At 43.0% G+C, this 15,658-nt stretch overlaps 2 protein-coding genes across 5 annotated transcripts in view; both read left to right on the forward strand.

Moving 5' to 3' along the window:
* Positions 1-6,443, forward strand: part of PIK3AP1 (phosphoinositide-3-kinase adaptor protein 1) — a 36,861-nt gene extending 30,418 nt beyond the window's left edge. For all 4 annotated transcript variants that reach the window (XM_063163671.1, XM_063163669.1, XM_063163672.1 and 1 more), the window contains 5 exons: positions 310-382; positions 714-869; positions 2,613-2,683; positions 2,866-2,975; positions 3,363-6,443. In XM_063163671.1, the coding sequence (XP_063019741.1) occupies positions 310-382; positions 714-869; positions 2,613-2,683; positions 2,866-2,975; positions 3,363-3,417 (465 nt within the window). In that variant the 3' untranslated portion in view covers positions 3,418-6,443. The remainder of the gene's footprint in view (positions 1-309; positions 383-713; positions 870-2,612; positions 2,684-2,865; positions 2,976-3,362) is intronic.
* A 1,587-nt stretch (positions 6,444-8,030) lies between these two features.
* TM9SF3 (transmembrane 9 superfamily member 3) overlaps positions 8,031-15,658 on the forward strand; it is a 41,257-nt gene continuing 33,629 nt past the window's right edge. Inside the window, exon 1 of the mRNA XM_063163674.1 lies at positions 8,031-8,138. Coding sequence (XP_063019744.1) covers positions 8,061-8,138 — 78 coding nt within the window. The 5' untranslated portion in view covers positions 8,031-8,060. The remainder of the gene's footprint in view (positions 8,139-15,658) is intronic.

Raw genomic sequence — 15,658 nt, forward strand, 5'->3', positions numbered from 1 at the left:
ATGTGCAACTGCCCATATGTGAACTTGACCTTAACATACATAATGAACATCAGAAAAAAAACTTGGCTTCTGAAAGGCACACATGGGTTTCTGAAAGGAATAGATTAAAACCTGTTGATATGGTTTGGACTTCAGCCAGGTCTAGCAAGCTTTGTTACAGCTTGACTGCAAAGCAAGTTTAGCTAAAATATAATGACTTTATATATAAACTTTAGCAAAGTTAGCAAAAATATAATACTGGTTTTGTTAGAAAGCTGCTCATCTTTCTTTATCCAAAGCCCTGAAAAGAATATCTTGTGATGATTTTAGGAAAATCTGAAACGTCTACGAGACAGCATAACCAGGAGGCAAATGGAGAAGCAAAAAAGAGACAAAAGTGCAGGTAACAGTCTTTGATTCTGATAATTCTCTGGCAATGAAGCAGCTAACCATATTAACAAGCTCTTCAGGCAGGTGTGTCCATGTGTATTGAGGTTCTGTGATATTTAATATGCACATCCATGTGCCAGTTGACAAAAACTTTAGGAAACTGCTTTGTTCATTTTCACTGCCAAGAAAAGGATGTCCCCATCTGTGGAGTGCATCTTGATTCATTCATACACAGTTTTGATTGTCCTTATGCAATGGTGTTTAACTCTGTCCTTAAGTGCAAAACTGTCTCTTGGAGGCTGTAATTGCATAGATCTTTTGGAGCTGTTCATTTTCCCTTCCAGATTTGGAAATTACAGTACCCATTCGACATTCTCGTAATACTTTGGGGAAACCAGAGTGTGGAATATATGAATACACGCCCAGGAAAAACCTTTTTCCACCAAAAAGGGAGTTAAAACGAGGAGACTGGAAAACAGAAAGCACATCCAGCACAACAAGTAAGCAACCTATGAGCATCACTGTCCCTACAGGAGAGCTGGATGGAACACACTTCCCAAGCCTTACCCTGGGGTCAGCCCAGGGGACAGGACTTCTGTTCCTGAATCCCAGCACTGACAATGCCACTCCAAACCTTGCAGCCTCAGGCCAGCTGTTCTCAAAACTGTAGAAGCAATTCCAGGTGTACATCAAGTGGTTTGGGCATCTTCTGTCTGCATCTCTGCAGAAGGAGAACCTGAAAGCTGAGCAAAAGATTCTCTTGAGCCCTTCTCAGAGAAGGCATGCCACCTGTTTTCAGTTCGTAAAAGTAGATGGCAGCTGCTGCCTTATTGGAAGGGATGCTCCCATGCTGTGACTGCCAGCAGGCTGTGTGCTCTTCTGGCCTGAAGGGCTGGAAGCCAGTCTCTATACGTTGTTTCTTAAATTGTTTTATATAAAGGAAAGCATTTTTCATTGGTAACTGTGGGACCTCTTGAGTGGTTGGACAATCTGCACATTTTTATTATCTTTGCTTTTCATTACATTTAATTTGTGCAAATTAAATCCCTGTGTTCTTACTCTTACTGCAGACTTGAGCGATTCTTGCAGAAATCATTTAGGACCAGTTGGGTCCTTTGAAAGGAAACCTGACTTCCTGTTAGGTTACCACCTTTGTGACTCTTGGCAAGGTTCAGCTGGCATTCATCCAGAACAGGTGCCAGAGGCAGCTGTCTGAGCCAGTAACTTGCCTACAAGCACATGTGAGAGAAGCACTAACAAGTCTGCAGAGCTTGCTGTACGTAGCCTGGTGTTCTTTCTCACAGGGTGATGCTGAGAATGGACCCTAGCACAGGATTTAGCACTCTGAAGTGCTGCTGTTTGTATCAGCTGATGAGACTTACCAAAACTAGCAGGAAGGGACTGCATCTTAGGAGAAAACCTCTCTAGCCACCATTTCAGTGTACAGGTTTCTGAATAGTAGTATCCCCATATTTCACAGCTCTATAGAATGTTATCTATTTAGTACTGAAACCAGCCATAGCAGTATAGGGAATGTTTGTGAGTTCCTGTCACCTTTGGAATTGGCATGACTGATTGAAAAAACAATCCCTACTCTGAGTCCATGACATTTAATGGGTTTGCATAGATGGGTGCTGAAGGTTGTTTGAACAAACTTGTTTTTAGCTTGGAAATAGACTAGGAAACATTTCTGTGGTGATGGAGGATTGTTTTAAGAGGGAGTAGTAAACAGTTATTTATTTGGAACAATAACTTCTTAAGCAGTCACTCCAGGAATGAATATGTGACAGTGCTGAGAGCCATCTATCTTCATGTAGTTGTTAAAGATATGGGGACTGATAATTTAAATGTACGTAAGTGTTGGGTGTGTAACCCTTGTGAAAATATTTGCCTGACTTCCAGATGATATTAGCATTATATATTTTCATATTACATGATATGACAGATATAAAGAATAGATTGTGGTTGTGAGTATTTGACCAGAAGACTGGATAAAGAAAGATAAGGCAGAAATCATCTAAAAAGAAAGCATAATTGAATTGCTTGGGCCTGTGGTTTGTGTTGTATGAAATGCTGGTTTTGGATCCCAAATATATGAAAAAACCAGTGAAAATAAATTAATATAAACAAGCATTAATTATATTTGCAAGAATTAAGTATGAGGTTAGAAAGAGCCCTGAGTTAGGAATTTGCAGTTAAATGCCCAGGGTTGGTTAATCAGTTTTTTCTCTTGCTTCCTCCAGGTAGTGCAAGTAACCGCTCCAGCACTCGGAGTATACTGAGTGTCAGCAGTGGGATGGAAGGGGACACTGAGGTAAGCTCTCACCTCTGCTATGTACTGCTCTGCTGTCCTTAAGTACACACCTTTGTTTTCATGCTGAAAAAAGAGCTCAGAGCTGGCATTGCATTTAGAGAAATGCCAAAATGTAGCCACTTTTGTGAGGATACCAAGAACCAGATTCTGCTGTTCTGTAAACACTTCTCTTCATTTTGTAGGACAGTGAAGTCCCAGAAACAGCAAGGAGTCGCAGCCCAGTTGCTCACCAAGCAGAGAGGCTTCCTTTCCCAGAAAGGCCTCCCAGAGTGCCTCCTCGAGGTGCAAGCAGGTAAAACTAAAATGCAGCTCAAAATGTGTGTTTTCAGTTAATCCTTATGGAAGCCTTGGACAGAAAGCAAGGCAGTTAGCAAAGGCAGCAGTATGTTTTTGAGAAAGCTACCAAACTCTCAAAGTTTTACTCCAACGAACCATTTTAGCATCTCTTTCCAGTAATAGTAGAATTACTGCAACTAAAGAACAGAAGAAATGGCTTGGACAGGAACAATGCTCTGGCAGCTTGGCATCTGCTCTGTTGCTCAATCAGCCTGTTTTTGTTCTTGTATGACTACTGATTGTACACTATGCTTACATATGATTTTATTGCATGCAATGTGTTGTTCCAGAACTCTATTTTCTACTACTTTTTCATACATTTTCATTATCTGTCTTTTTATAGGCCTGTGAGCTGTGAAGGCTTTTATCCTCCACCTGTGCCCCCAAGAGGTCGCTGAATCTCTCAACATCTGTGGAATATGAGATTTTTTTTGTTTATACATGTGTTTGTACAGATTTTTTTGGGCTGCGTTAAATTATTTATAACTGGGACCCAAATGATTTCATCCCCTTCGTCCTCCCTGAAGCTCTGGTGACTTCTCCCATGATTTTCACTGGGACCTTTTGGCGTTTTATAACTTTTTTTTTAGTTGGAAGAATTTTGGTGCTTTGGGGCTTCAAGAAAAGGTATCATCATTGGGAAGAACATTGATGTGTGTCTTGGGAGCCCTGCATCAACATGAAGATCCCATCTGATCAAGAAAGCACATGTGTCCTTTTAGGAACTAAATCCTGAAAAGCATTGTTATCAAACCTCTCAATACAGTCTATCAGGGCTTGACTGGAAAACATGCTTATAAAGTAAAGAAAATAAGATGTTTGAAAAATGCTCATTACAGCAGGAGCAGATGAATGTACTACTGCTTAGCATAACATTTTTAATACAATTATACTGACCTTTCAGAAGGTGTAGCATCCCCCTTTAGCAATCATTAAACCATGGAGGGGATGAGAAATTTTCTACAAGAATGTATTTTGCACACAGCCTTGAAAATGCCTTTCCTTTTTCTGTTCACTTCCTGAGGAAGACAGACAAGGTGTTGTGTGTCCTGTATTTACCATGAAAATTCCCAAGACAGCTGGTAAGGGACCTTCTGTATCACAAACCAGCTGGACTTAAGTTTTTTCATGCAAGTTGCAGATATGGTGTTAAAAGATGACATGACTGAGCTCTCAAATTAGAGAAGGCCTTTGTGGCAGTGCTGTGCTCTGTGTCTTTCACGTGTGGTCATTGCAGCAATATGAAGGCATTCCACTAAATACTCTGGCACAGTAGTGAGTCCCCAGTTATCAGGGCACACCCCTCACAAATACCAGCCATATTTTAGCTGGCTGCAGAGGGAACAGACAGCCTGGGAGCTGGACTCTGCTTGCTCTACTGTCCCTTTCTACCAATGTGAACCTGCAGCGGCTACGTCCAGCCTTTTTTCTGCTGGAGGGCTTACAAACTTAAGGAGACTTCCTGGTTTGGCTCTCTTCCAGACCTTGAAATTGTCTGTGCATATCCCAACCCTTGGGGGACAATTGAGGGCTCTGGTTGTCCGTGAGTGACACTGCTGGAAATCTGCAATGATAACATTCAGGGTAGAGAATTAAACATCATTACATACTTGGTTTTCAGGGATGAAAGAGGGCGGAATGACTTGAAAAACAGACATACATCTGTATTAGGTGATCCCTCAGGTAGAGGCAGGACATGTAGAGCTTCTGTCTGATCATGTCAGCTCCCCTTCATCAGCAGGAGAGCAGGTGACAGAGTTGCAGTTCCTTTCTCTTGCAGGGTGGCAAACTCAATGTGTGAAGCTGCAGAAGTGACAACAACTGTGACTTGACCAGCACTGAATGAAGGTAGAGGAGCCCCTGCTCCTTTCAGGGATATAGACATATGCTAAATATCATCAATGCATTAGACTCATAGGATTTGGGTGACTCCAAATGCAGTTCATAAATCCTCTCCTTTTGATGGCAGAGGGATGCAGTTGCTGTGCTGCATACACAGCACAACAGATAAAGAGGTGTCCTTTCCTTTCCTTTCTGTTTTGTTGTTGTTTTTTTTTTTTCAAAGGAACCTCAGTGCTGTCTCCAGTGACTGCCACTGTAGACTTTCAGTGAGTTTGCTTTCCTTCACTGTAGCGAGGGGAAGGGTGAGGTAAGAGCAGCCCTCCTGTGCTCTTCTTGGACTGAAACAAGGTTTCCAGCTCTATTAGCTCAAAATGGAAGGAGGGAAGGAGGTTTTGGTGCTGAAATGGGGAAAACAGTAGCAAGGATAAGAAGTTAGGGACAGAAGATAAACAGTTTGTCTTCAGCTGTCACGTGCTTTGGTTTGCATACAGCTCCCTGGTTTTACTCAAAAATTCCCTATCTTGGTGCTGACTGCAGCTGTGCCCCAGACTGTGGAGCTGGGATGTGGTAAGATGAATTTGTCTGCTTTCACATCTGCCAGCTACAACATAAAGTAGAATTGTAGGATGTGGGTAAAAATGTAGTAAGACAGGAAAGGAAGAGCAAATTATATGTGTGTCATGCAGATTTTCTTTCAACATTGTTGGACTGAAGCAGCCCTGGGATCTCTCTTTCCAAGCTAATTTTTAATTCTGCATCCCCTCCATGTTATAACCAGATGTCCTCTATGGGAGGGATTTATCTGAGCATTTGACTAATACCAATGGCTGTGAACTGGATATTTCTTGCTTGTGCTGTGCAGACATGGTTATATCTGAATTACTGAAAGTAGCTCATAAGTAGCCTTTCAGTCCCTCTCCCATGTGAAGCTGAGATATTTCATTACTCTGGCCTGACCCATCACCTAAAGCCAACTCTTGGTGGTGCTGTGGGAGAGGTGAGCCATGCTATAAGTGCATTCTGTTCAGGCCCCTTCTGCACTCCTCAGGGGAGAGAAACTGAAGATGCAGCTGTGGTTTCAGGCATTCCTCTCTCACTGCTGCTGGGTAAGTGAGGGATCTCAGTAACCAACAATCACTGCAAGACTCTCACCCTATTGAGGGAAAAAGGAGCAGCACTAAGATGGCTTTACTGTTGGATGCAGGTAAACAATTGGATGCAGTCATGTCTTTCAAGCCTCTTACAGGCCAACAGCAATGCACCTGCTTAGCCACCAAAGTGTGTGTTCCACACACGTTGGGTTCATCTAGTTGCTTTCAGCCTCTTACATTTCACTGTATGCAGTCCCTGTATCTGTCTTTTGTGCTGGTGAGCATGTGGTGTGTGTTAATTCCACCCAGGATGAGAAATGCACTGAAACTGAAGTTCAGAAGAGACCAGAGAAGAAACAGTGTGCATGCAGATTACTGGTTATTTAAGAATATGCTTTGGAGGGAAAGTGGAAAGGGAAATACGAAGTGTTTCTGATGCATATTAGAGTTCAAGGACTGAATAGATAATAAAATTGCTTGTAAAAACTTAAGTGGCCTGGCCAATTGTGGGGGCATCAACCAATCCACCAGTCAGGTGCCAGCTGGCAGGCCTGGGGACAGTGTTTGTTCTTTGTACAGCATGCCTTGCAAACCCTGCTGCAGCAGATGGCTCTGGTTGGCCATGGTGCTGACTGAGAGACTTAAGTACTGAAAAAACTGAAGATGCTGAAGCCTCCTCTCTCTGTCTCCCAAGGGTAAGCTACTCTATTTTGGACTGAGATGCAATGACTAGAAAGAAACATATGGTGTTATCAAAACTGTCTAGGATTTTTTTTTTTTTTAGTCTCTATATGTGTGTGTAATACAAGCATGGGTTTTGGCAAGTGTCTCTACAGAGACCTCACTTCTACTGAAACAGTGCATGCACTATCTCCTGCATCTCTGGAAAGGGCTTCAGATAAATACACCTTTGAAATATGTGCAGGGAAGGTAGACTGAATGTGTGAATCCACAAGAGGAAAAGCTTTTACCATAGGTATGATGGTAACAGGGAAATCTGCTTTCTGCATAATTTCTGCAAAGCAAGGATGACATGTAACAGCACAGAGTTCCTGCCTTCTGCTCGTATCATTTATTGTCTGCTTATTTGTTGGCTCTCTTTATTTGAGAAGATGGCATAGCCCCCCCCTTTTTTTTGAGATAATATGTAAGATAACTTTTGAAATTTTTTACTGTAATTAATTTTAAAGTTGTCTGATGAATCAGTGTTCAATGACATGAGCTTTTTGCATTGAGGGCTTGTAGTTTGAGGTAGGTTTGTGGGTTTCATCTTGCACTGACAGAAACCTTACTCTGAACAAGATCCAGGTGTGGCTGTGCTGCCTCAGCGCCTGTCCTGGGCCCTGCGGCTCCGTGTGCTGCTGGTGCGAGGGCTGTAAAGAATGGGGCTGTGGATTTCACTGCTGAGCTTCGAAAAGACCTCTGAGAGCGTCGAGTCCAACCTCGGCCTGAACATCACCGTATCTACTTGACCATGTCCGGTCCTTCCTTAAACACCCAACACCCCCAGGCCAGGTGACTCCACCACCTCCCTCGGCAGCCCCTTCCAATATCTGCTCAGGCATTCCGGGCAGAAATTGCGCCCAGTGTCTGAGCTTGGGGCCCTTTCCCTTGTCCTGTCACTGGCTCCCCGGGAGAAGAGACGGACCCCGCCTTGCTGGAGCCGGCTTTCAGGCACTCGCAGAGAGTGATAAGGGTCTCCCCTAAGCCTCCTCCTCTCCAGGCTCAAAAACCGCAGCTCCCTCAGATGCTGCTTCCAACACTTGCGCTCCAGAGGGTTCTTGTCCACTGCCCTGCGTCCCGCCCTTCCCAAAGACCTTTCCGTTACTTTATCGATCAAAACGAAATATCAATTACAATTCCATCCCGTAAGAACGGCGCTCCCGCGGGCCGCGCTCGGTGCCCGGCCCGCGGGGCGCGGCCGCCCTGTGCCTGCCCGCGCTCCCTGCCGGGCTCCGCCCGCCCCGCGGGGCTCCCGTAGCGCTCCCGTAGCGCCCCCGCGGTTCCGGCGGCCGGGCGGGTGACGTGGCGGGCGGGGCGGAAGTGGCGTCGGCGGCGGGCGCGGGCCGGAGCCGCGGCGGGGCCTGCTGGGGACGCCGAGGCCCGAGATGGCGGCGCCCGGGCTGCTCCTGCTGCTCCTGCCGCTCCTGCCGCTGCGCGCCCGCGCCGACGAGCACGAGCACACGGTGAGGCGGCGCCGGCTTCCCGGGAGCGGAGCTCGGGCCGGGCCCCCGTGGCGCGGCGGCGCGGGGAGCGCGGCTCGGTGGGCGGGAGGGACGGGGAGCCACGGGCCGCGGCCTCGGGGGGAGCGGGCGGCCGCCGCCCCGCGGGGCTCCCGCCGCGCCCGCTGCGCTGCTCGGGCTGTTCGGCCGCGCCGGGCGGAGCCGGGCCCCGCGATCCGGTTCGGCGCTCGGGGCACGCCGGGGCGCTCGGGGCAGGGCCGGCGGGTTCTCTGATCCGGTTTGCACATCCTTGTGCGGCCGGGCGGGGTGTCCCACCTTTTCCTGGAGCAGATAAACGGCCCGGCAGGTACCGTGCTTTGTTTGGAGAGCGCTGTTTGCTCTGCCCTCCTCCCGAGAGGATGTTTGCTCTGGCTTCAGAGCTCAGTCCGAGCCGGAGCGGTTCTGACAGCTCCCCTCGGGAAAAGGCAGGATAGCGTGGGAATGGGCTGGGAAGTGAGAGCCGGACCGGGACACTGCCACGGACCCGCAAGGAAAATGGGTGCAGAAAATACTATTGATCTGAGAGCTCACGCATTGGCATGAGGATAGTTTTTCTCAAGTGCTCGCAATATTATCCAAAAGGAATCTCTAGGAAAAAAATACTAGTGCTTGGTCAGTTTCCGATTTTACATCAGAGTGTTGTTTGCCGTGGCTTTCCGTGTGAGAGAATGGAGGTTTGTGTGATGATGAGCTGAGATGTGATTTTGGAACAAGACTTTCCTAGAAATCATCTCTTCTGCAAGTGGAGTGTATTAGAACGTGGCTGTGATTAAACACTGGATGTCTCTGACTGTCAGGACTTTTTTTGCTCTTGAGCAGCCTGGCTGGTAAATGCTTGCCGAGTTTCTTAACATAGTTTTCTCAAGGTGAGGTTGGTAAAGCTTACCAAGTGTTCTTAATGAAACAGATAAATAGTGTTGATAGCTTTTGTATAAGGGGTCGTTAATTAGTTGCCTCATTCCGTTTATTTTTGAGGACTTTTAAACTGATTAGGATTGTGTTTGTTTTTTGAAAGGGAAAGGACTTCATTGGTTCTTCACTTGATGACAGAAAAGTTAATCTAATATTCAGTACTTTCAAGAAACAGATATTCTTTGAACTAGTTTAGGTGCCAGTTTTCTTGCTGAACATATGCTTTACAGTGAGACTTCTGCTGAGGTGAGATGGTTTTCAGCATTGCACTGTGTTTATTTTAAGGGCTGGTTGACTTGAGGGATTATTCATTATTAAATTAATATTGGTAGTCTTCTAGGGGAAAAAAAACAAAGCTGTCACTGAATTTATTTGGGTTTGAGCTCTCTCTTCAGAAGTGATTGTTTTAGATCTTCTGAATGATTACCTGAACAATTACCCATGGAGATCACAAATTCCTTTTGAAGGCTTGTCATTTTTTTTCATTTAAACTACTCGACTCTGAGGGATTGTAAGTCTGTTTTGGTTCAGTATTCTTGTTCACATAGTGTCCAGTTTATTAACTGGGTAAGTTATGTGATAGGTTAGGAATAGTTGGTGTAGAAAGACAGGTACCTTTTTTTGGAAGGCTATCTCCTTACTTGGGTATTTTGGTATTTTAATCTTGTGTGTGGGAGATTGGAGTGGAAGCATTAATAGCATGAATGAAGCATGGCCAGGGTTTTGTAGTAGTGTACTGATGTTAAGATAAAGAACCTGAAGGAAATATTCCTTAAATACTGCATTTTAATGAATTTCACTTTTAAATATGATTGCAGCTGGGAGATTAATTTTCTTATAGTCAAAGTGCTTTACTACATTTTGAAGGCTCTGCTCACTTTTGGAGAAGTGGAAGGGAAATTTAGGATTTGATAATCTCAAACTAAATTTTCACTGACTTAAAGACTTGAGACCTGTTGTTAGGAATACACATCCTTGTCCTTCCATTTCCTCAGTGTGCAGCTCCCTGGGGGAAGGTGTGCTGGTGCACCCTGACACAGCTGAGCAGGGTGTTGTCAGTGCTCAGCATGTTGGACATACAGAAGTGCTGTCTTAAGCCTTTAAAGCTGCTGTAACATGGAATTGTATGCACTGTGTGCTGTAATATGTATTACACGTGTCCTTTATTTTATTCAGTTGTGGGCTTCTAAGCAAATACTATAAAAGGTAATTGTGAGAGGACTCTGCATGAAACTCTAGGTCTGTGCTATTGTTTCTGGGTATGTTAGGTATGGATAGTGTCATTGAATCAACAGCTTATATCCTTTATCTTAAATTTCAGTTAGTCTTTAGAAATCACATTTGCTTTGCTTTGGAAGAAGAATAGTTTAAATACAACTATAAGATAAAGACATGGTTATTTAAAATGAGTAGTAAGTGAAGAGAAATTTTTGCCACAGTACTTAAAATCTCCATTGTCTAAAGACAGTACAGCAGCATAACTTCAGACCATGACAGAACAGTTTATCAGGAACTAACTGAAAACTTGTCTGGTGATTCTTTAACTTATTTTCATGCTTCAGAGCATGTAATGTACTTGCTCACTGCCTGTATTATAACAATTGCAACATTTTTTGACAATTGTCCTTTTATTTGTGGAAGTGATAGTATCGATGGGGTGCTGGTGGCCTTATCACAATGTACACTGATCCTGCAGAAACAGGGCTGGGGGCTCCTGCCTGCCCTTTGCTTTCACATCTTCTGTTGCTAGACTTGTTGAAATTGATGATGTAATAGACAAACCATAAAACATTCTGAAATATCCTGTGGTTTATGTTGCAGGAGAATGGTCTAGAGAGTAGGTAGCATTTTAATGTTGCTTCAGTTTGATTATCTGTGCTCTGTAAGAATGGAAATACATGAAAAACATTGAAAATAAACAAAACCCAGCCTACATTACATAGCAAAATTCCTAATTTAATATGGTTGAGAAAAGTGTTTTTGCTTGATTTATACCCTGATCAAATACGTTAAAACCCTGAGAATGTAAGGCTTATTTAAAATTAGTATGTAAAATTAGGAACTTTGTATAGTATCTGAAAATTGTCTGTTAGAGAAACACTGTGGAAAACATTTCAGTTCATGTAAAATACTTATTTGCATGTCAAGTTGAGCGCAGATGAGCGGCCTGATTCCTCTTTGAAGTTGTGTTTCCATTTTGAAGAGGTGAAATAAATGTCATGGAAGCAGGACGTGGTGTGCCTGAGCAATCTTGTGCATCGAGGAAGTGTAACAGTAAAAGTACTGCATGTACAGAAGTTCAGCCTGTGCCACTGGTACAGTTCTAGACACATCTTGACGAGGCCTAAAATTCAGAGAGAAATAAAGAAGTGTTACTGGAAATAGCCTGCTTTGTCCAAAGGCGAGCATGAGGCTGAAACCCACAGTTTAATAGGGTGTGGATGTGAGCTGCAAACATTGAGTATTATCACAGTGCTCAATAGATGGGATATCTCTAAGATACTGGGGACTGCAAGCCTGGGATATTACTTGCCAGGTGAGTCTTGCTTGCTGCCTCCTGTATTTCTTATCTTGCTTCTACATCTTTGCTTTGCCAGTAACAAATAATGTTGGTTCTTTTTTTCCCCCTGCAAGGTGTGCATTGTGGGGCATGCCATTCCAGACTTCTGTTCGAGGAAAGGAGTAAAATCACATATTTTCTGAAAGAAACTGTCTTGATTTGAATTTATTTTGCTGAATCATCACATGAGGTTTGGCAGATGTAAAGCTCTTTTTGGCCCCCCTCACTTTTTTGCAAAATGTTTTCCTGGTTTAAAGAATATCAGCAACAGTCTCATACCTATTTCTGCAACCTTTTGTAACTGACTTCATCTAGCCTTAATTGTTTTTTAGAATAAATAGTCTCTTTTTAGGGTTAGCATGCTAATTTTTACAGTTGAGCAAAGAGAACATAAAGTTGCTTTCCATACCATGAGTGCCCTGTTGGGTAACAGGAAAGAAAGATGCATGTACTGAAGGCAGTATTGCTATACTTGTATAGTTTCTAAATTGTATAGATCTATGGAAATTGTCTATATTAAGCCTCAAAGTGGTGCACACCCCCAGTTTTCCACTAGTTGTATTACACAGAAGATGTGCACTCCTGGCCATGTCAGACTACACAGGGTTCCTGCCCCTTTAGTGCTCTGCAGGGAGCTAGAGTGGACCCATCAATACAGGCAATGAGGAAGAACTGTGGATGGGTTGGATGTGATTTTAGCTTGCACAGGCACATCCCTGCAGCCCAGTGCTCTGAACAGGCCCTGTGGCCACATTGTGCTGCTTTGGAGCAGATGTCCTCAGCTGTGGTGAGGGTTGTAGTTGATATGTAGTTGCATTTGAGGTGCAGATTGGTTCTCCACCACCTGGTTGGCAATTACAGAAAGAAGTTTCTGAAGATTTGTCTCCCTTAGCTTAACAGCTCTATGGTAGGTAACTTGTGTCTATTCTGAGACTTTTCAGGCTGCATCTATAAATATATCATTATATATTCCAGATAGCTACAGAAATTACCGAGCTGATATTAAGCATAGTGCAGAAAAATATGTGAAGCTTACAAACATTTTTTTCATAAATTACAGTAAGTGAAACATAAATAAAATTGTGTTCTGTAGCCTTCTCTCACGTGTGGAAGTACTGAACTGTGTGAGTTGTGGCACTGTGACCAAGTTGTTAAATGTTTGTGTCTGTGAATATAATTGGGATCTCTGAGCTATGTGCAGTGTATTATCCCTTCATATGAACCAAAACCAGAAGAGATTGCTGAGATATACCAGAGTACAGATTGCATCTTATTTGCTGACCTTCTTTGCCTTGTCATTTACTATGTTCATCTTGGCTTACTTTATGTTCTCTCTCTCTCTCATAGTGGGACCTTTTTGCAGAAAGGTGTGTTATATGTAAGCCTTCTCACAACTTAGCAGCCTTCCTAAAGAGGTGACAGGACAGTATCCTACAAAATACTCTAGTGCTTTGTCTTGCCTAAATAAGTTTTCCTTTGTGTTGGCATTGTTATTTATTGTGGACTTTTTGATATTATGAAGGCCCTAATGAAACAGAACAGAAAAGAAACCAGACAGAAAGCCCACCATCAAACTGCCACATTTGAACTCTTTAATAGCATTGTGTTCTTGCCAACATCTTACCCTAGCACTAGGCTAAGAATGCAAGGATAAGTTATGTCAGAGAAATGTATTTAAATGTGAAAGCTCATCCTTATAATTGACAATGAGCAAAACCCAACAGATGGAGAGAGAAGAAAATGTCCTTCCGTTTCTGCTAGGCACCACCCCCAAATTTAAGCTGAAGGTGCTTAAGTTGTTTTACTTACTACAATGCCCTTAATTTGAGGAAGTCACTGGGAGCACCTGATGGATGGCAGATGGCTGTGCCTAAGGACTGTGTGAGTGAGGTGTACCCTGGGCTGGATGAGGTGTTGTGTTTCTTTATGTAGCAATCCTGAAAAGATTTATCTGGTGCTGTTCTGGGGTGGTTGTGAGAAAGGAGGAAGTAATAAATGCAGACTGAGTTCTTTGCATCTGTTAGATGTGGCCCCTTTTCTCTCTAGAGTAGGTTGATGGCATCTTGGAGTCATTGTGGGAAAAACATGTAGGCCCTGAAGAGGGGCTAAGCCACATGCGGATAAGAGACAAGCAAAAACCAGACTTGTTATTGCAGATGTTGTAATTACTATTTAGTTACATTGGTAGATCAGAAAACATAGCAAGATTTTGCATATTATGTTCTAAATCTGTTGGTTTCTGCCTCATCTGTCATGAGTTCCAAAAATGTGGAGGTGCCAGCTCAGTATGAAGCATGTCAGAAAGCAACAGCTGAGGAAAGCAGTGGTCAGTGCTTTCTTTATTCAGGCTGTCAGTGATGAACTGACAGACCCAAGGATGTTGTCATATTCTATTACTGAGGGTTAAACAGAGACATAGGTCAGCTCACGTGTAAGCTGTTTGGTGTAAGTAGTGCTAAAGTGGGCTCTTGACAAGTAAAGACCATTTTGAGAAAGGGCTGGAAATATGTTCTGCAGCTGTCAGAGGAAGAAACAGAAGATGTGATAGAAATAACAGGCTATGAAGAGAGATGGACCAGCTTGTGCCGTGCTCTCTTGGCAGGAGCTAGAGGTGGATTCCACATGCAGACTCCAGTGTCTGTTTCTGCAGCTCAGGGGATTGGAACTGGGATTTTGCTTTCTTTCTCTTATCTTTCCCAACTTTGGACAACTATGCTGCACTGGTATGACCTTTCTGATTGCTGACAGAGAGGAGGAATGTCTACTTTCTCATGCTTTCTCTTGTTTACTTTTTATTTGATGCTTCTTTGACATTCTTTAGCTGTCAGAACTGCTCTGAAGTGTGTGCTCTGCAAAGGGGTAAGTTTGTGAAACCAGTAAGTGTTTGGTCTCTGCTGCAGCTCAGAATGAAATTATTAAGATCTTTTAAGTTTCTTGTTGGATATCACTCACACAGGAGACTGGAATGACCTTTGTACATCTTTGTAAACAAAAAAAGATGAGCCTTTAATTGAGATGGTGTGTTAGTTTAAAGGGATGAAATTATTTTCTGAAGCAAGTTTATTTAAGTCCTTGAGTTTAACTTTTAAACACTTCATCTGGAATTTTTTTTAAATTTCTGCACTGACCTGTTGGTATGGCTGTGGTTGTTCATAATAAATGGAGTTGAACAACCTTTGTTCATTTGTTAAAAAGGGAGATACAAAACTGTGTTCAGTATTTCAGCTGTGCACTATATAATAGTTACATCTAATTAACATTTTGCTTTCTTTTCTTCTCCAAGGTATTCTGTGTCTGTGTTTTGGTCTTATAACAGTACTTTATACTTCTGTACCTAAAAAAAATTCAAGACCTGTAAAGCAATTTGCTTTTATGTGTATATAATTATAAATAGGGTTTTTTCCTGCCTTAGAAGTTACATTGCTGTCCCTGTCCCTCTGATTCTGTTGAAATTATAGGTGAAGTAGTATTGTGTGAGGGACTTTGTGTAGTAATCAGCAAATCTGATACCTCATCCAGATGCATACAGTTATAATGCAATTTACTATTTCAGATAATTGAATTTTCCTGGATTTGTCCAGTATTTGAATACTGATAGATAATTGACTTCTAAGTACCTTTTTTTGTTGTTCAGAAGTAATAAGGGCTTGGAAAAAAAATATTGGCTCCTAGACAAGGAATATCTTTTTCTGGCTAACAGTAGCTGTGGAAAGTGAAGAGTAAATGTTCCCAGAGAGAATTTCATGGCAGCCACCAGACTTCTTGCTGTTCTGTTTTTTCACTGTGGGAATGTTGGAAATGCATCAAAATACAGTTCTTCTGTCTGACTTTGGCTCTTGGCTGCTATAGGTACACAACAGTTTAATTTTAGTGCTTCCTGTGAGGCGTTGTGCTCTTCTGGGAATTTTGAATGCAGTTTATACCCTTTCTAAAAAGAAAAGGAGCTGCATTTTAGGAAAATACAAAATACCTGGCAGTGTGGGTAGATTACCTGACTACTTTGCTAAAGTCT

Source organism: Melospiza melodia, chromosome 9, assembly GCF_035770615.1.
Source record: "Melospiza melodia melodia isolate bMelMel2 chromosome 9, bMelMel2.pri, whole genome shotgun sequence".
NCBI classification, from domain to species: Eukaryota; Metazoa; Chordata; class Aves; order Passeriformes; family Passerellidae; genus Melospiza; species Melospiza melodia.